The 20,536-nt window shown below is 41.6% G+C and overlaps 1 protein-coding gene across 7 annotated transcripts in view; it reads right to left on the bottom strand.

Annotated features, from left to right (window-relative positions):
• Window positions 1-20,536, bottom strand: part of CDK6 (cyclin dependent kinase 6) — a 207,790-nt gene that overhangs the window by 13,919 nt on the left and 173,335 nt on the right. For all 7 annotated transcript variants that reach the window (XR_003091658.1, XR_003091657.1, XM_025191084.1 and 4 more), the window contains exons 6-7: window positions 9,929-9,979; window positions 5,355-5,490 (exon numbers count right to left, since the gene is read on the bottom strand). Coding sequence is in view for 5 of the 7 variants with exons in the window: in XM_025191084.1 (XP_025046869.1) it covers window positions 5,355-5,490; window positions 9,929-9,979 (187 nt within the window). In the remaining 2 variants the exon portion in view is untranslated. The remainder of the gene's footprint in view (window positions 1-5,354; window positions 5,491-9,928; window positions 9,980-20,536) is intronic.

Raw genomic sequence — 20,536 nt, forward strand, 5'->3', positions numbered from 1 at the left:
TTACTTTGAATTCTCCTCAGTGTCTAATGTATGTAACTGTGTCTTATTTACTGCACACAATTCAGACCTTGCTATGAAGACCGAATTATTTTTTCTCTCTAGCAATTTTCTGTGGAGCTCATCACAACAGTATACAAGTACTTCACAAACAGTATTAGCTCTGGAACAGGAAAATATTATGAAATGCTTCCCACACCAGCTTCAGGAAACTATTTTCACTAATCCCTGATTCTTCTGCTCCAGGAACTTTCTATAGGCTTCCAAATACTCACAAACAAGGTAACTCTGGCAGACTCATCATACCCAGTTGTGGTACCATCACTGATGAGCTATCCTGAAACCACTTGTCACTCAAAGAGCAAGTTTTCTACAAGTCGCAACAAACTTCAATAGAATCCAGAACATCAACCACCTCCACAAGGTCATACTTGCCACCATGGATGCCACCAGCCTGTACGCTAACATCTCATACCATGAAGGCACAGCTGCCTGTGTGAAATACCTACAAGAATACAGAGTATACCCAGATTTGCAACACAATGTTGCACAAATCTTCCACTTCATCGTCACCCTCAACTTCACTATCAACGATCATCACTTCCTCCAAACCACAGGCACAGCTATGGAGACAGCCCCTCAATATGTCAACATCTTCATAAGCCACCTGGAGGAGGAATTTCTAGAAAACTGCACCATCAAGCCTGCACTATACCTGGGTTACATAGATGATATTTTTATCATCTAAATTGAACAGCTGGACTCACTTATTGACTTCCACCACAGGTTTAAAAATTATCACCCCTCAATCAAACTTTCTCTGGCATGCTCCTACACTAATGTGAACTTTTTAGATGTCACGGATACTAATCAGGCACACCAGACTAGGCCCAGTGCTGTCAGGGACTGAGCAGGCTGGCCAGCCTGAGCCAAGTACTGCAGCAGTCACACCTGCAGCAAGCTCTAGCTAATGAACTCTGCCTCAGTGTAGGAGCAGTAAGCATCCTGATGGCTGCTGGGAGCACTACCTCATTATCCATTTAGCACCAGCTGGGGCCCTGGGCCTGCAGGCCAGTCAACGATTCTCCTGTGGAAAGCCTCCTGGTTTCTGACGCAGGTTTTTAGCTTAGTTCTGGATTTAGGCTTTGGGGGCATTTTTACATGTGCTTTGGGATGCGGCACCAGGCATTTTAATTAGGAAGCTACACTAATTAAAAGTGCCTGTGTGTCATGTGTATCAGTGTCCATAGGCTGGAAAAATGGCGGTGGGGCGCTTTGAACTAAAGCTCATTGAATGTGCTTTATTTCAAAGCGCCCCGCCGCCATATTTTCAGTGTGGGGACGCACGGGGATGCTGATACACATGATGCGGAAGACTGCTGGAGCGTGTCCATTTCTGTGCTCCAGCAGACTCTATTCGAGTCTGCTCCGACATGCTGGATTTCCAGTGTGTCAGAGCAGGCTCCCTGCACATCTATAGGAGCCCTGGATTTTCCTGTGGTTCTGTTTCCTGGCTCCTGACCCTGGCTTGGCTCTGTTTTTGGACTTTGCCCTGTGGATTTTCCCCTGAATTGGTACCCTGCATCTGACCCCCAGACCCTGACCACGGATGGAGCTGTGGACTCTGCTTCTGGATCTCCCTCTGGCTTTGGTGTATGTATGGCTCCTGCCCTTTGACCCAGCCTCAGGCTGTTTTCCCTCAGTGGCCTAATCATTAAGTCAGAACATATACACCCCAGTCTCTTACACTAGACACCACAATCCACACCCAAAATGACAACCTATATAAAAAAACCACAGACCACCATACTCGTGTCCACAAAACTAGTGATCATCCCAAGCACACCAAAAAACTAGGCCTTCAGATACTACCACATCTGGTTTGAGAAGAATACTCGCAACACCCACTTAATCACCCCAAAATCATGCCCATATACAACAACGGGCTATCTTTGAAAGGGTCACCTACATAACGTGCAGTAACCTGCTACAATACAAAAACTCCCTGTGACTGAACCCTTGGCGGTCACCTGCCACACCACACTACAACTAATTACAAGAATCAAACTATTATAGCCTATACTTGACACAAGTCAGACCTTGAGAGAAATATTCTCAGCCCCTCCACTCCTTGCTTACAAACAACCCCCTAACCTTGCCTAACTTGTCATCAAAAGCAAATTCGCCACTGGGGAACAGACATCAAATGGGACATAACTTGCCTTAACAAGATGCTTCTCCATCGCTGCAACAATAAACATTCCCACAACAAACCCATCAGAATACATGGATCCTACATATGCCTTTCCCAAAATGTAGTATATCTGATCCAATGTATCAAATGCCCCCATAGTACTTAGTTTGTGTTTAGTTTCACCCACGTATGTACTAGAATGAACTCTCATGGAAAAAATACAGAAGACAGAGACATACAAACTTCTGTAGGAGCATATTTTTCACAGAAAAGTCACTCCCTTTCTGATCTCACTATCCTTGTGCTTAAGGGAAGTGCCAAACACCTTGAAAAGATGAGCTTGGGAACAAAAATTCATAAGCTGGCTGGACACTAAGAACCAAGAACTGCATACTAATTCTGAAATTCTTCCTACACACTACAGCTGGTGATGACCCTTCTCCCTTTTGATAGTCTTGATCTACTATCTTTTGATAGTAATTGATCTTTCCTTTTGCTAACTGTTTGTCTGCTACTCCTGGGAATTTCTCTCCAATTTCACCACTTTACCCATTGTTCTTAGCAATTGCTGTGCTTGCTCCCTTCCTTAAACCTGATGGAGAATGCATTGCATTTAAAAGCTTCCAAATGTAATTGGCCCAATAAAAGGTATCACCTAAAAATCCTGGCCCTCACAAACATAAACGACTTAATTTTTGCAATACTCCTATGACATAAGGATGTGATATTATCCCCATTTTACAAGCAGGGAAATAAAACAGAGATTAAGGTCAACCATATATTCTAACATGTAATTTTGGAAGCCTAGGGCCTGATTTTTCACAGTTTTTAGCACTATGTTACATTTTATGTGTTCAGAGCATAAGTCCCATTAAACTTCAGTTGCCACTGTAAGCGTCCAGCACCTCTGCAAGTCTGGAATCAGGGTCTTAAGATGAGTACACAGACAATGAGACAGACACAAAGGGCCTTGTCACATGGGACACTTAGTATATGTTAAATCTGAGCAGTATTAAAGTTAGAACATATTTTGAGCAGTCACACAGTAACGTTTGCTATAACCTCTAACACACACAGCTTGCTGATTGCTGGTCCCAACCCTCACGCCACACTCTGCTGAGGTGCTGGGGTGGAGACCCTCCAGATCTGTGGGGACACAGCTTTCAGCTTTATCCTGGAGGAACTTGACAAGTGAAAAATCCAAGATCCTTCCTACTGACGTGTGGCTTTTCTCATTCCACCTGATGGCTTGATATAGCAGAGGGGCCCCTGGCTGATGTCATGCCTGCATGAGGACTGCAAATTTCTCATATTATCTCCATGAAGCAGTCCAACAGAAGCTGAACAGGTGTTACTTAATACGATCTGGAAATACTTCTTGTGCAGAAAGTTGTAGTTTTGCTATGGTACGAGCACACTTAGCAATGCTTTACTGCTTGAATGCACAGTTGCTCATGTTTTAAGTGCATTTATCATATGCTAAATGTCATACAGGAAACCCTTGCTATTCGCGGGTTCGGCATTTGCAGTTTCAAATATTTGTGAATGCTGAACCCGTGTCTTAAATACACTTACAAGAGCTCCTTGGGAGCTGTGTGCTTGCCGCTACCACTGTCGCTGTGCCCCTCTCCACCCCACCGCCAGGGGCACAGCTGCCATGACATTCATGAACGCAGTGCCATATTCGCGGATTTTGCCATTCGTGGGGGATCTCCAGACTGGATCCCCCACGAATGGTGAGGGTCGCCTGTATGTGACATAGCCCTTAAGTGACAATCTGTGAAAATTTGTTTCCTTATATGCCTAGTGCGCTATATGAGAGGCAGGGACATAATCTATATCTCCAGGGCATTTATTTTCTTCCTGCAAAGCCCTGCCTCATTCATTACATACCTTCCTACTTCTTTAACAAATAAAGTAAGGACCCTGCAGATAATACCCTTCCATGCTGCCTCCCTAAAGTAATGTCTGTTCTGTGTACTGAATGCAGCAGTGCCTTATGGAAAATATATGGGATTATGCAATTATAGACTGTATCATAATCTATACAGATAAAGGAACTGAATTAAGTTTGCATGGGCATGGGCAACCTTAATTCTGTCATTTTCTACCATGTGCTTGGCTTTGCAATGCCTGGAGTTTCTTGTGGTTGTTTCCTAGGGATTTTAAATAAGCAAGCTGAAAAAAGGAATTCCATCCTGGGGAATCTTGGGAAACCGCAACAACCAGCCAGGCTTCTCCTGTGCTCAGATTACTGCCTCTCATGCTGCCCAGTACTGTCTTTGCATCTCCTCTGCCTGTGTTTAGCAGTCTTATACTTAGATTGTGAGCTCTTTGGATGTGCGCTGTCATTTTATTCTGTTTGTGCAATACCCAGTACAATGGGGTCCTGGTCTATGACTTAAGTGTTTATGTCAGTACAAATAATCACAACCCACTATTTTTTTTTTTATCAGAAAGGTGAACCCCTTAGATCTACCAAGTAGATCTCTGTCAGAAAAACTGAGGATAGTAGTAGGTTGTCATCCTCTACAACAGGTGTCTCAAACCCATCTGGCCCTATGGGTCAGATAAGTGGTGCAAGGCTTGTCCACACCCTGTTTTTCCCCCTCCACATGCATGCTTGATCCAGAATATGTAGCACCTGCCTGGATCGGTCTAGTTGATTAATCCGCTGCTAAACTCACACCAACCAGGTACGATAAAAATGATTAAATCTATTCCTGTTCTCTTAGAGCAAAACCCTGGGAATTGGGTCACGGCCCAAATAGTAAATTAAAAATCTCTATAGGGGATTGTGCAGAAAAAAACCCTCCCTCCAATAACTTTGATGTGGCCATAGTAGCCTAGAATAACTTGAAGCTTTAGTAGCCCATGTACTGCTTGTGCATGTCCTCTGTGTGAGGAAACAGTTTGGGAATTCATAAATAATACCCCCAGGGAGCTGGACCTAACACTGGGCAGAGAACATAGAGTGTCCTCCAGATTCTACCAGCCGTGCACACAGGTTTGGCATTGGTTCTGATGCAACTAGGGCTTCTCCATTCACATTCAAGCCAATATCTAATAATATAATTAAATTAAAAACCATGTTTCTTGACATGTTACTATGCAGAGTGGGTGATGTCATTTAAGTTATGCTCAGAGAGTAACAGAAACTTACAAGGATCAAGTCTTTGCCCAACTCATCAATATCCGGTACAAATTTTTCAATGGGCTGTGGCGGTCTGGGATTGAAAGCATGTCTTGGAAGAGCAACATCACTTGGCCAGTCCTCTTCTTCCGGGAGTCCAATTACACTGTGAAGAATAAGCGCACACATTAGTTTCAAGGGAAAGTAAATCACATGACTCTGTTTCATTGTACAAGACCCAAAATTATGTTTTCTTTGTTCTCTTTTGAAGCAAGTAGTCCTGGTTCCAGGTCTATCCAATCTCACAGAACAATCTGGTATCTGTATAATTTAAAACAATTTTAAAAATCAGCATGGACCATCTATAATGAACATTAAGGGGCATATTCTGGAACCATTGCTCACACTGAGTGGGAGCTCACTCTGGGTAAGCTTAAGGATTTCAGTGGTACTGTGCAGTGTTAACTATGAAGAAGAATGACAGAATTGGGCCCTAAATATTCAAGGTAAAACTTTATGAAACTAGCTCAGTGGCAGCATTCTGACTGTAGTCTCAGTTTCCTGAGTCTACAGGTTGACAAGGGACTGGGAGTTCTCTGGAAGAAATGTGCTCAGATCTCTATGATATGATGTTACCACACAACACTTGGGAGTGGTTAAAAGGAGATTTTTGGCAGGTTTTAGAGCCTATTCCCATGCAAGCTTCTTTTGCTGTAACAACTGTGACAAAGACAAAAGACTTCAGGAAAAGAGAGGCAAGAATTGGGATCAAGAAAGGAGGTTAAGAGAGATGTATGTCCATGAAGGCGTGTGCCTGCGCACTGGTGAACTAAGAATTACCTGGGAAAAAATAATCTTTTTCTGTAAAGTATTTTTATAACACTTACTGGACAAGTAAGCATTTCCAAAAGATAAGTAATTCAGTTGGTTTAAGTTAAAATTTTCAAAAGCAACATAGAAGCCTAACTCCCATTTCAAAAGCATTATAGGAGTTAGGTGTTTTAACCAATACACACTCACCTTTGTTTTGTGTTCACCTCATCCATTTTTATTGCATTTCAGAACATTTTCATTACATTTTCTACTCAGAGGGCACATCTACATGTGCATTAATGCGCATCTACATGTGCATTAGGGCTGCTCCAATTAAAGCACTGCCCCCTCCCAACCCTGACGTACATGTAAAAGTGCCCTGAGGTACTGAATAAATGCACATTAGGCTGCCATAATGCGCAGTACTGAAATCACACATTTTTAAGTGACACAACACACAGTATTATATTGTGCATTAGCATAATTGCATGTTTCTGTCTGTGATGCTTTAATGTACAGTAAAATAGACTATTGCACATTAAAGTGCACATGTAGAAGCACCCAGAAGGTAATATAGAGTTTATGTCTATGAAATGATCTCACTAATTTCTAAAAACTTGACAAAATACTTTTTGAAGTTTCTTTTAAATGTACAAATTTTCTTTTTTGATCATGTCTCTACACAGGTTTATGTCTACAGTTAATATTTATGACAGAGATATCAAGTAATGAAAAAGGGGTTTCTCATGGAAATGCTGGTAGAGACCCATTAGCCACACCTGACCTGCTAATTTTTAGGCAAAAGTCAATTTTTACAGCTGAATTTTACAGCACATAAGACTGAGATTCAACTGGGAAACCATGACAGTTGCACAACTGTAGGATGAAAACAAAAAAATAGTTTCAGTAAGTATTAAGGGTTTGCACTAGAAATGCCACTAGGGTTCAGTATTGCCTTTCTTTTCTCTAGTAGTGCTTTGTACTAGGCACAGAATAAAAATTCTCCCTTTCTGTAGTGTAAATCCTGAGTTATTCCATTTAATTACACCACATGTAGACAAGGGTAAGAGTTGTATTTAGCTCCTAGCATGTAAAAAGTTTCTACAGACTAATACTACTAGAAAGGAACAGCATGACTACAAGCATACAGCCATTGACATCTTGGTTTTTTTTTTCTTGTGCCTTATCTAAAGGCTGGCAATTCTTGGCAAAGAGGGGACTGGATTTGTTGGCAAAATTAAATTTCATCCTCATCTAATATTTATGGATTGTGAAACGTACAGGGAGTTTCTCACATATGAGATGCTATGAGTCTTACTCCGAACACCTTGCAATTTAGTACTTCAACACTACAAATATTTATCCATGTGTGTAGTGTCATATACATGACTAGTTCTACTAAGTCTACTGAACCCATGTTAAGACTTAACACAATGAACAAACACTGTGGGCTCATCCCACAGTGTTCATTGTGTTAAGTCTTAATGTGGGTTCAGTAGACTTAGTAGAACTAAGGAGGTCTGACAGAAGGCTTAAATGGTAATGAAATATGTAACTTGTTCTCGTTCAGCTGTGTCTGGTTAGCTTTGGGTTTTTGTGTGTGTTATGGAGAATATGACTATTTTTAAAGACTTGATGTATGACTAGATTCCCCTATTGCTGGTCTGACTGCTAGCCGCACCACCATTTGGCCAACCAAGTTTTGGAGCATTTCAGAGATGGTTGCTTCACCTCTCAACAAACTGAGAGGATAGATGTGGGAGTTATTAGTAAATATTGCTAGGCTGGGCATCAAAATCTCTCAGGCTCAACCTGCTTCTAAAAAATGTTGAGCACTTTTCATCAGCCTCAGTTATAGAGCTGAGTGTCTCAGAACACCACAGCATCTGGGCTCAAATCTGTAAGCATACACGGTGTTGAACTGATGGCATTTGGAAAGGACAGAAGCATTCTGGACTCTACCCTAAGCATCTTGCCCAGTTTTTATGTGAAACTCAGACTCAGGTAACTAAGAGTTGGTCACATGGAGCAAACAGAACATGGCTTAGTTATCTGGGGAAACAAGGTGTCAGTCCAGAATGTCCTAAACCAGCTTTCTGTCCAAATTAGCCTGGAAAATGATTCACAACCTTAGCAAGTAATAGACCCCCTCATAAAGGCAAGACCTGTGCCTAGATGTTGGAGGTGTCCAACTGTGAGAACAGAAAACAAAATATTACTTCACATAAAAAGCAAAGAAGAAGAATCTGACATATTAGAGTCACACAAAATAGGCAAGGCAGATTTTCTCTTTAAGCAGAATATGTAATAGGGAATTTCTTCTCTTAACTAAAATTAGCATGGTGTTTTCTCTTCCTGATTAATGGTTGAATTCTTTTCCACACAGGTAATCTCACACACTAGAGATGGATGAACAGTACAACTAGGGGAGGCTGCTGCCAGCTGTTGTGTGTTTAATTCTATCCCAATTCATTCTGGTATTCTGCCCCTGAAATGTTACCAAAAAATTTGGAATCTTAAGAACTGTCTCATCCATGCTTTTAACATGATTAGCATCTGTTGTGTGTAATGAAATAGTCTTCGTTAGATGAAGCACTATATAAAGAAATCATGGAGGGGAAATTTTGCCAGAACAAGAAAAAGCAAGCCATAGAGGATGGATTTTTCTGGATTGTGCAGGAAGAGTTATTCAGTGCATGACAAATGAACCACGCTAGTGAGTCACATAGACTGGTATGGTAGGCAGGAAAGGGAAGTCAGCTGGGTGAAATCAAGACCTGCAATTTAGGAACCTTATATTAAATAATGAAAATCTTTAGAAATTGTTCTGTTATGATTTTAGAACTGGACAAGTAGTTAAGCAGACACATTCATTACCAGACCTACTCAACTGGGGCTCTTTCCTTAGAAGCTTCTCTCTGAAATATACGCAGGGCAGGAAATAGGGGAGACCAAAGTCTCACTCTGACCTCCCTGCCTATTCCTTCCTTTGGCCTGCATAGTTCTCTCTCCCATCCAGATGCCTGGAAGCCTGTGCTCCATCCATGAGAAGGGGAGGACAGTGCTGCAGAGACAAATGAGCCTTCATTTTGTACAGGAAAAGTAAGAGCCATGCATGGGTCTGATGGCCATAACCCAGTCCAGTATTACTATAAGACATTACAAGAGGCTTCAAATTTCCACGGCACTCTGTAAGATCATCAGAAACTATGGTTCTGAAGAGGAGTTACCGTGCAAAACAAAACAAGCAAAGTTTTAAAATGCTTTAACCTATTTTTAACCTATCACTACTGGATATATAATTTATTTTTAATCTGAAATCTTTTCTGTACATGGATATCTTTATTTAGCAGTTTCTATATTTCTCCTTAATAATGAACATTTCTGAGGGATTCTGCTTTATGAAATCCATAAATGAATAAAACATTGAGTAGCTAAATCTCTATTTTTATTTGGCAGTTAAGGTGACTTAAAGGTACTTTTCCTTCTAAGAAATTGTGTGAATGGTATATGGACGATATGTTAAAAGATAAAAAAAAATCCCCCAGAAGTCTGTTATAACTTCCTGACAATGACTGTTAGTTCTGCAAAACTATATTCCATGCTGCTTCCTCTTCCCACTCTGACACAGAATACAAGGAAATATTATGTTACGGTATAGCAACAATAAGAAATATGTTCTAGGAATACTTTATTGTAGTCACTTTACTCCATAAAAAATGTGTCAAAGAAACCTCAAAGTGTTTCAAAGCTAGACAGCCATTGACATAATGCAGCAAGTTATTACTTACTCAAAGATTTTTCCTAGCTGATCAACATCTGAATTTCCACGAAAAAGTGGCCTGAAAAAATAAAGAAATATATTAGGGGTAAGATTTTCTTCAGGTGAACTTGTAATTCTCACAGGATGCTTCCAACATAAACTGAAAACCTTGTATCCTTTCGTGGTTTTGACCCATCTATAACTGTACCACCTTTTAAGGTTTTGCTTGGATTGGTAACAAGATTTAAAGCTAGTGGATCAGGCATACTTTTAGTTATGCTGCTTTTGAGAATTAATTGTATTCTTTAACATGCTATATAACTTTATTTCTATCCCATTTGAAAACTATCATAAGTATGAAAACAAGCCATTGGTTGATGAATATATGCTCTATGTGCTTTTATTCAAAGTGCTGTTTAAAGGAAAAGACAGAGCCATACAAATCATTTTAATAAGATACAATAGAAGATAATTAAATGTATACTTTTTTCTTGTTTATTGTACGAAAAATGTATCCTTAAGGTTTGGAAGTCAAATTGAGGACAACAGGGTTTTACATGGTTTTATAACAAAACAGTGCAGAATTTACCTTGCAGTGGAAAACTTCTGCTGCATAAATATAGGTTAAGGAAAGAAATTAATGATCTGAACCTTCAATGGTTGTTAGAAAAAGCAGTCACTTAAAAACACTCAGAACAGTAGTATACAGAGGGTAAATCTACACATGCAATTAATGTAGCTAAAGAAACTCCAGCTCAGTTCATACCAGAATTTACTGCTCCTGGGTGTCATATTTGCATGTTCCCCAGACTGCAGCAAGTTGAGCCAGGGCAGACCAGCTCTGGCTGGCAGAGGGCCCAGGGGGCTAGCCTGCCAGCCTGGGGCTGCTCTGACCCAGCTCAACATGCTGCAGAGGAGCTGGTTGGGGCCCAAGGGTGCCTCAGTGAGGGGCTAACCAGCAGGCAGCTTCCACACTGAAGCACCCTCGTATCCCAGTCAGTCCTGTCAGCATCTACATGTGCCTTGCGTCGGAGTAAATAACTCCGCTGTAGGATAGTACTTGTGTCTGGCAGTACTATCTTACAGCAGAGTTAATTAGTTTACTTCATTCTAATAGCACCGCACATGTAGATGGCAACGTTTTACTCTGAAGCTAATTAGTCAACTTTGCAGTAAACATCCCAAGTAGATGCACCCACCTTGCACTTTTAAAGCACAGTTAAAAAAAACACACTCTTTTCTATTGTATTTAAAAAAAACAGCATCACCCCATAACATTCCATTTTGCAAAAGCAATGTGAAAGTGACTGTCCTGTATGAGATGCACATACATTTGCTTGATGTACTTGTCTGTTTGTAATACAATAAGATATTATACCTATTTTTGACTAAAACTCCAGAGAGATTCACAACAAACTAGTAGAAAGTCCCAGATGGCTGTGAAAACAGATACCACTATTTTGTTTAGCTTTATGGAGAGAGATCGTGAGATTCATCAAAGAAACAAACCACAGATAGACTGCAAGAATTAGATGTTACCGTTACTACTTGCTGTCTCTCTCTTTGGGCAGTTTTTGGAATGCAATACATGCTGTAAACTTAGTTACCAAAACAAGATGCAAGGTGGCATCTAATAGAGACATAGCCATTAGCCACTACAAATACTACATATTCTGATGTTGGCGGTAGTAGCACACTATTGGTCTTGGAGAAAGCTCAGTTTTCCTCCCCTACATCTTGCCTAGTGTTCTTTTCCTTGTCCATCTGAGCTCACTAACAGTGCTGGCAATGTCTGAGTTACCATTTCATGGTTGCAATTTGCCAGAGAAGAGCTCTCTCACCTGCATCAGGGATGTTTGGCTGTAATCTTCCTGCTGCTTAAGCTCCAGTATGGAAATGGGTGGAGGATGTGCAAATGGTTTCCTTCTCCCTACTCTGGTTAATTCTTGGAAACAGGCCTTCCTTCCTTCTCGGCACTTTCAATGGGATAATGCAGCTCCACATACCTGCTAACTTGAAAACTTTATGTACCGAGCCCTGTGTGTTTTTATATGTATGGCAGATTCAAGAACCATGACAGACATCCACTACATACGACTGATCATACAAATATTTGTCACAACAATCTCCAAAGAAGTATGTGCCACTTAGTGAAACAATAGCAAAGCAATAGGTGTAAAATGTGCTGCGCAGTTTTATAAACAGTATGTACACAGTTATGTATTCTTTTTCCACATCAGTTGCTAGTCCACATCATGGCTTATCAATTTACACTCTAAACTGTCTGAGGCAATGACAGAAAATATTCTAACAGATTTACATCCATGGCTTTGGTATTCCAGATATAAACTGCTGTAGCAACAAAGTTGGTAGCCTAGTGTACTGTGAATCTGAATAAACAGGAAGTGATAATATGCAGTGCTTTACATACATGGATCATTTTTGTAGTATAATATTAATAGCCTCTTACTAAGATGGCTTCAGCTTATGCCAACTCTACATTGTTTTGCTCCGCCCTACATTTAAGGTGTGTAACTGTATTAGCTTCTAAGGAAAAAAATAAATAATTTGACTCCAAATGAACAGCTATGAATATCAGCATTGGGCTGGATTTTCAGAAGGGTTGAGCATCCGCACTTCTATTAGAACCACTGGGAGCAGCAACTGCTCAGTACCCTTCAGAAGCCAGTAATTTGACAAGGAACTACCTGATACTGCTAACATGTAGCCCAGCTTCATCTCTTTGAGAATCTAACTCAATGCATTAGACCTAGGCTCTTTAAGCTAAAGAAAAGTACACATTTCAAGCATTTTGTCCAAGCAAAAGTCAAATAGTCTAATGCTCTAAAATGTATTCTGAACCTTGTGTCCATGCGAAGGCCTGGCAAAGTTAATCTTTTTCTCAAATTACCTTAGGCAGCATCATGCCAAAACAAGTAAAATTCTTGGGATTTTTAAGAAAGATTTTTCCCATAGCTGCTTCTGCCTTCGATTCAATAGGAGGTGAAGCAAAGTTTGCAATGTTTTGAGAGCATAATTTTAGAGCACAAAGTGACCTTCCAGCACACAGTAACATTCCACCACAATTATGAATTATTCATTCATATGTTGGACTCTTCCCCATCTCATGGTCATTATTTTGATAGGCTGCCAAAACTGGGCACCACAAATATCATGAAATTTGCCTGGTGACTTGGCTGGTGGTTCAAACCTCTCTGGACAAATAACTGAGCAAGTATATTAATTTAACCAACCACCATGTGAAGACATCTTGTGTGACACACTGGCATCCATTATTCTTTGCTACTGGTGTGCAAGTATGTGAGTGAACAAGGCCACAACACGTTACAAGGAAACTACTAAGTAGTTGTTTCTTAATGCTATTCTTACAGGTGGATGTTAAATCTCAAGTATATACTGGCAGCCATGGGAAAAGTATCATTTCATCCTTGTTCCTTGTATATTTTACTTTCTAGTCATTCACACAGTTCCTGGTGTTTTTCTTATTTTATATAACCCAGATCCAGAGCCCTTACTCACAAATACATTCCCTTATTTGTGGATATGTGAAAACTAGCTAAACTCCATGGCTGCGTCCAGATGAGCACAGCTGTGCAGTATGTGGTGCTTCAGACATGTATGCAGCGCCACATATCACATATTCGCCGCATTGCAAGGGAGCAACACAGGGTTTTTTTGATCCCTGTGGTCAAAAAAATCTGCACAAAAAAAGTGGAGCGGTGCATGCGGGGGCAGCGTATGCTACTCAAAACCAGAGCTGGGTTGGCTGGGGCCACACTGCTGCAAGATTGCCACTGCTACAGCCCTGGGAGCCTGCAGAACCCCATGTAAGGCTGCTGGGGTCAGCACAGTGCCCCCGCGCAGGGGTAGCAGCCTCCCTTACCCCACCCGAGGCAATCTGCTGCACACCAGAAGGCGTGCAGGTAGCACAGGTGTTCCCTGGGAACAACTAGTGGTGGCACAAGGTGTACCTGAGGAATCAAATGTCCATGCTTGTGTGGACAAGGCCCACGAGTTTTACTCTCTGGAGTTTCTTCCTTTTTCTTTTGTGGGGAAAGGCAAGGGGCTAGGTTTAGCTTCTGTGGCAGAAGTTAAGTTCCATACTCATCAACTCTGAAGATCTTTGCAGACCCAGAGGGATCCACTGGATCTCACTGACACTGGTTACAAGAGCAACATTCCTGGCAGTCCCATGTACTTCAGAATGCATTTATATGCGGGGATACGTTCTACAGTGTATAAAAGGCTGAGTTTATATTTGCAGTCTCAGGATACCTTAACTTTTGTATGGTCATCATGGTTTTTTTTCTCCTGCCACCTGTAAAGGAGGTAGAGGTAGAGAGAATCCAGTGGAGCCCAACTGATTCTTCCAGTCTCTTTTCAACTGTTTGCAGCTGAAACATCACAAACTGCATGTGAAGTTGCCTCTATTTTGTGCAGGAGAAGCACAACTGAACTTGCCTCAGTGAGAACGTGGTCTTCTACTCCTCTCCATATCAATATGCTCAGGAGTTACCCAGTTTTTAGTAAATCCTATTGAAGCAACCTCCCAGCAAAATCAATGGCAGTTTGCTCTGAAAGGACTGAGACAAAACTGAATAAAGATCTCAGGATCTGTCCCTGAGGTTTGGAACACCCACATACCCAATTAAGCAGATATCAACTAAAGAAATTTCCATTATGATTTTTTTTCTCAGACTGTCTATTTACTTTTTGGTAAAGCAAACCAAAAGACAGATAAATATACACAGAAATATAAATAAAAGTTACAACACAAATTAACAGTGTAAAACAAAAATACAGAATGAATAAAGTCTTTGCTTATAGATTAGGAGTGCATACATGAATATTGCTTGCAGAAAGGAATTTATTGCTGTAGACAACTGAACAAGAAAAACATCACTATTCAACAGTGCTGTGCTCTTGTTTGCTTGTCCAAGTTTCACAAAGTCATACAGTTTTCACTTGTATTCAGTACTCCATCCACCTAAGCTGGAGTAGATATCTGTTCTACAAAGGTCAAGAGCTTTGTTTTGTACATGCCGTTTTTTTTATATCAGCTGCTGCTTAGTGAAAATTGAGATATAAACAGTTCATAAGCAAATCTCCTGTGGCCAGGTACAACTCCAGTGACAAGTCACAGAGACTCAAAAAGCAGTGCATGCAGAGTTGCAGTGGAGTTCCACCCAAGACAGAAACACAGTCTCTCTGTATACTGGCCAGATTACTCCTCAATAATCTAGGCATAAGAAAAATATTTGTTTTCTCTAGCAATAAAATCACCTGCACAAGGAAAACAAAGACAATTTCTATGGGCTCCTTTTCAACAACTGATTTTGAGTACCATCTCTTAATATTCTTTAATCCATTCACACCAAGTTATTGTACTAGGAACCATGTATCAATTTCTGACTGTAAGGGGTTAATCTACATATAAAATACACACAGAAAAAGAAAGAAACATAACTAAGGGAAAATATTATGAAGGAGGAAAAACTCAAGAAATTCCATTTCTAATTCAAACATATTACAAAGTCATAGGGGAAGCTCCAGAACTGCCAACACAACTGCCTGCAAAGCTGGGCCCAGAGCCAGACACATGAGATGCAAAAGAAACAACTTCCACAGACTGACACCTGGATTCTGTCATTGTTAGTACAGCACAGTGACTATAGCAGCTGAGCAGCCTATCACCATCTCTTATCTCTTAAAAACTCAGCACAGAGCAATTCCTAATTACCGGTCTAGTACATTTCAAATTCATTCACAATTCCTGGGATAAAAAAATCTACCTGTGGAACTTTTTGAAAGGATCCATGTTTTGTGAATGAAAATGAATATTGTATATCAGAGGTCTGAAAGGACACCATGAAATCATACAGGTGCTCCCTAAAGACAGTGTGAAAAACTATACTTCCTACCTTGGATGATTTCTGCCTTCTCAGGTATGCAAGGTGCATTAAGAGCAATACAAGGGTAAGGAAAAGTGTTGAGAGGAAGAGCATGAAGTTTAAAACAGAAAGTTGGTGATTTGAAGGCAGAAAAGAGAATGTAAAGTAGATGGGGAGAAGAATAAAAAAGAAAGCTGAGAGATGGGATGATCTCATGGAAAGAACAGCAGACATGAACAGGATGAAGAAGGTGGTTCATGAAGACTATAGGGGAATTCTAGAAGATGGCTCTACTAGTTGCATTGGAGGTAGGGTTAAAAGTAGACATTTATGTACAGCTAAGAGTAATGAGGTGAAGGCAAAGGAAAAATGTAAAGGCAAAGAAACTCTTGCCAAGGGACACTGCATCTCACCCTGGGAAACCTGCTTGCTACAGAATCTGTGATTCAGAGATATATTTAAATTCTGTTCCCCCCCCCCCCTTTCATGTGGGTAGCTGAAAAATACACATTTTTGTCAGATTAGTTGTAACTTGTTATGAAGAAAACATTTTCATTTTAAAAGTTTATTCAGGTTTTGAACCAAAAGCTAAAACAATCTGAAATTACTGAATAGCTCCGATATCTGAATTGTCCTGCGGACATCCATGATCAGAAGAGGCCCTTTCCCTCTTTGGATCTCACTAGGTTATCTGTGCTGAAACTAAAATTCAAGTGAAAATATACACTATCATTCTACTTTCTCTGATGAGCAACACAACTGTAATGCCCTGTAAAATCAGGTCGCAGCTGACAAGTTTCCATACTCAGGACAGTTATCTACTACCAGTCACAAGTGCCTTGCCTCAACTATTGTGCAGTTCAGGAGTTCTCATTTTAAAACTTAACATTTTTTAAATTTCCTCTTCCCCTCTCAATTTAATTGCATCTTTGTATGCGCTAGTGCTAGAGACAGCATAGAAAAGGGATACTTCATGTACAGCCGATTATACTTCAACTGACAGAGATGGGCAATTATTTTGGGTGGAGGGCTGTTTACTGAGTTTTGGCAAGCCATTGAGGGCCGCACAACAGGCAACCAGGGCAGATAAATATTAGTTTTCTAATTTTTTTAGGGGCCCCGCAGGTTGGATCAAATAGCCTGGTGGGCCACATGTGGCCTGTGGGCTGCATTTTGCCCGCCCCTGCTTCAACACAAGTTAGTCAAAAGTTTCCAGAAACTTACAGTCCCTCCTCCTAGATATGGGAAGAAATAGATGCATATGACAGAGCAGCTTCAGTGCTCCATCACTTTAAGGGCTGGAGCAGCCAGCCACCAGGTGTCTGACGAGGGCTGCCATTTTGGAGAGCTCTGATATAAGAGCAGAGTAGTTTGTGCCCAGGAGGGCTGGGAGTAACATTACCTGGTGGAGCTCCTGTTTCAGGAATATCTTGGAGGTAATGGTGAGGCCTCATTGGTCCTGGATGTGACCTAAAACTGTACCCTGCAAGGATAGGGAGGCCTGGTGGTCCTGCCTGTGGTGGGGAAGGGCAACTTAAATGCCAGGCTTGAGGGCCATCTTGCTTAAACCCCTACCTCCACCTTTTGGTGGGCTTTGGAGGCAGTTCACGGCCAGGCATGCAGAGTAACTGCACCTGAGCCCTGTGGGGTGGTGAACCCTGGAGGTGGACCAGGCACAGCAGAAGAATGCTACCTGGCCTGCAGAGGTGTTCTACCTTGAGCCCTGAGTAAGAGGGTGGAGTGGTGGGCCAGGCATAGCAAGTGGAGTGCCACCTGAGCCTATGGGGGTGGTTGACCACAAGCCCAAATGGTAGGGTAGTGCAGTGTGACCCTGAGAGGGGGTGGAGCAGTGTGGCCCTGAGTCTGGGGTGGTGTTGAGAGGCAGCTGAGTTGTGGGGTGCAGTTGTGAGGCATAGAGGGGGTAGAGGAGGCAGTTGACACGACCTGGTGTGAGACACTTGACTGGAGGCTGGATGCTAGGTCGGATATGGAAGGCCTGGTGTGTGTACCAGTAGAGAGGTCAGGTGCTAGGCCTGAAAACCTGCGAGGGTGCTAGGACCTCTAGCTCTGGTGGGGAGTGAGAGTCACACATGAGACTCTGGAGAGCTTGGGTCCCAGTGCTACCTAGTTGGAGGAAACATCTGTGAGGAATGGAACGTATGTAGGGGTGGTTGGAGTATGTACATCAGGCCCTTGACATCAGAGTGGACTGAAGGGCAGCCTCCCACCTATTACCATCAAAACAACAGGCTATCAAGGCATGGCAGGTGAAAGAGGCGGGCGGTTGGCCCAAGGACAAAGGAGCAGGCCAGTCTCTTGACGGGCCGTGAGCTGGCTCCTCTCGTCACGACGTGGGATAGATGAATATTGGGTAAGGGCAGGACTAAAATGGGAGAGAAGTTGGTTTGCCAGCGTGAGTTTCTCAGCCTGGTTTTTAAAAGCATTTATTACTTTGCCAGAATGTACCACTTTTCAAGTGAAATAGCATTGGCCTAATTCTAATGTCACTGACATCATGAGAGTTACATTGGTGTTAAATCAGTGAGAGAGCAGAATCAAGTCTAATATATTAAAAGAGCTGAAGGTTCTTTTGAATAGTTTTTCTGAACATTCGCAGAAACTCTGAATTTTGTTGAGTGGCAAATGAAATGCAGATCAAAAGAAATGGCTGTTTTTAAAAAAGCTGCCAAAGACTTTCACAGGCTGCAAAGTCGTAAAATGTAATATAGTAATCAAAAAAATAAGGACAGGATCCTGATCCTAGAATATGCATTGGCAACTGCTGCAGAAGCCCACAAGAATCCTGCCTCAATTTGTTTTCTGAAGATGCTTTCTTGTGTGGTGAAGGAGATTAACATGAAGATGCTAGACAGTGGGGGGAAAGGGCCAGTCAGTTACTCGGTGAACTTCTAGAAGGCACCAATCCTGACAGTCTCACAACTGCTGGAAATGAGGTTGAAGGTTGCAATTCCATGTTCGTTAGAGTACAAAAGGTAAGGCAGAGCATAATGCTGGTGTGCATGGGAAGAAACCCATTGAAACAGAGGGTATGATTCTGGCATTCAACTTTGGGCTTTGCATTAGCAACAAAAACAGAAATCCAGTAAGCTTGCCTAGGTTTGGGGTTTCCTAGCTTCTGTAACTAGCATTTCCATTATATGGAGATGCTTAACTTTCAGAGGCTTGTTTTTAAAGAAGAGACTGCCAGTCAGGAAAAGGGCAGAATTAATCATGCATCAGTCATCAGAAATTCAGAGATGGAAATGATGGAAGTATATATTCCCTCTGAGTGACTAAATGAAAAGGAAGACTTACTAAAAAGGAAATCAAACAGAAATACTATGTGCACTGCTATCCAGCTCAGCTGCTGGTTAAATACAGTGGAAGATGAGAAAAGAAGTCTTAAATGAAAGAATCTCTTAAGGTTTCCCTTGTGCATGGGCAAAGACAGAGAACTTGTCCTGGGAGCCAAAACATGATTTAAAAAAAATTTTTTTTTTTTACACTTATGTATCAAATTTTTAAGTCACACACATTCCCCAAAACAATAAAGGACAGTGACCTGCTTCAGCCTGCCACTGAAACTGAAGGGAGCTTTACCATTGATTTCAGTGACCACTGAATGAAGCCCTAGGTGCTTACAGGATGAGTGAAATCCAGCAGTAACTACATTTCAACAGTAAGTTCAATAAAAATTGTGAGTAAGGTCAGTACAGAGCCGAGTTTCACCCAAAATACTCTTAAACCTGTGCAGTTCTCATTTATTCCTCAAGCAGAGCTGCTTTAACATTAATCTTTTTACACTTTTTTAAAATTAGAAGAGCCTTGATAGGCTGAACATCCTTCACTTATTCCCTAAGTACGTATGTCACTTTTTTTCTTATCTGTGGACATCTGCTCCTCCAGAAGATTTGTAGGCTTATTTCACCCGAACTTTTGGAGTGGTTATCTCAACTCAGTGAGCTTGACAACTGCAGCATTTTGAAAACTGTCCCAACATTTGAAGCAAGTTCAGAAGTTCACACACAACTGACCTTGGCAAATGAGAAAGGCCTCAAAAAAGTATGGTCTCAGTTAAGAGAAGAAACAGAAGCACTACTTTCTCCAGTATTAGTTTTCTCCAACAGTGCGATTTAACTATTTGTGTATCATCTCACTGTAAGCATGGATTCAAATTGAATTTCTTATTATTCAACAGTGTCAGATCTAAGTTTGTATCTAAACTGTAGGCTTCTACATTTTTTCGTTATTTCTATACATCAAATAGAACTACTAATGTGACACATGAGCAGGGATCTGGGTTTTCTGTTTCCCATGGGGGGGATGGGACACAGATTTTTTTCCCCCTTTAACCAAGGGAAAAACACAGATTTTTAATTTTAACGGAGAAACACTCAGATTTTGCACTTTTGCAAAGAGCTTCCTGTAGGCTGGCAGAGCTCCAGCCTGCAAGAGGTGGGGGGGAGCAGGAAGAGGGAAGGCAGACAGGGGGCGCCATGTGTACATGTGCATGGGCACAGGCACATGGCAGCCTGGAGAACAGCTCCCCACAGGTAAGTCTGGCAGAGGTGGGGATTGAGCCCCAATAGGGAGGGAGGGAGGGAGGGAGGAAGGGAGTTGGGCAGGCTAGGGTTGCTGCCTAGCTGTGGCAGTGCGTAGGGCTTGGGACCATGTGCGGCCACAGGGCCTGGGCGGGGAGCAGGAAAGGGCTGCGGGCACCATCT

This window comes from Alligator sinensis, unplaced genomic scaffold (genome assembly GCF_000455745.1).
Source record: "Alligator sinensis unplaced genomic scaffold, ASM45574v1 scaffold1011_1, whole genome shotgun sequence".
Taxonomy (NCBI): Eukaryota; Metazoa; Chordata; order Crocodylia; family Alligatoridae; genus Alligator; species Alligator sinensis.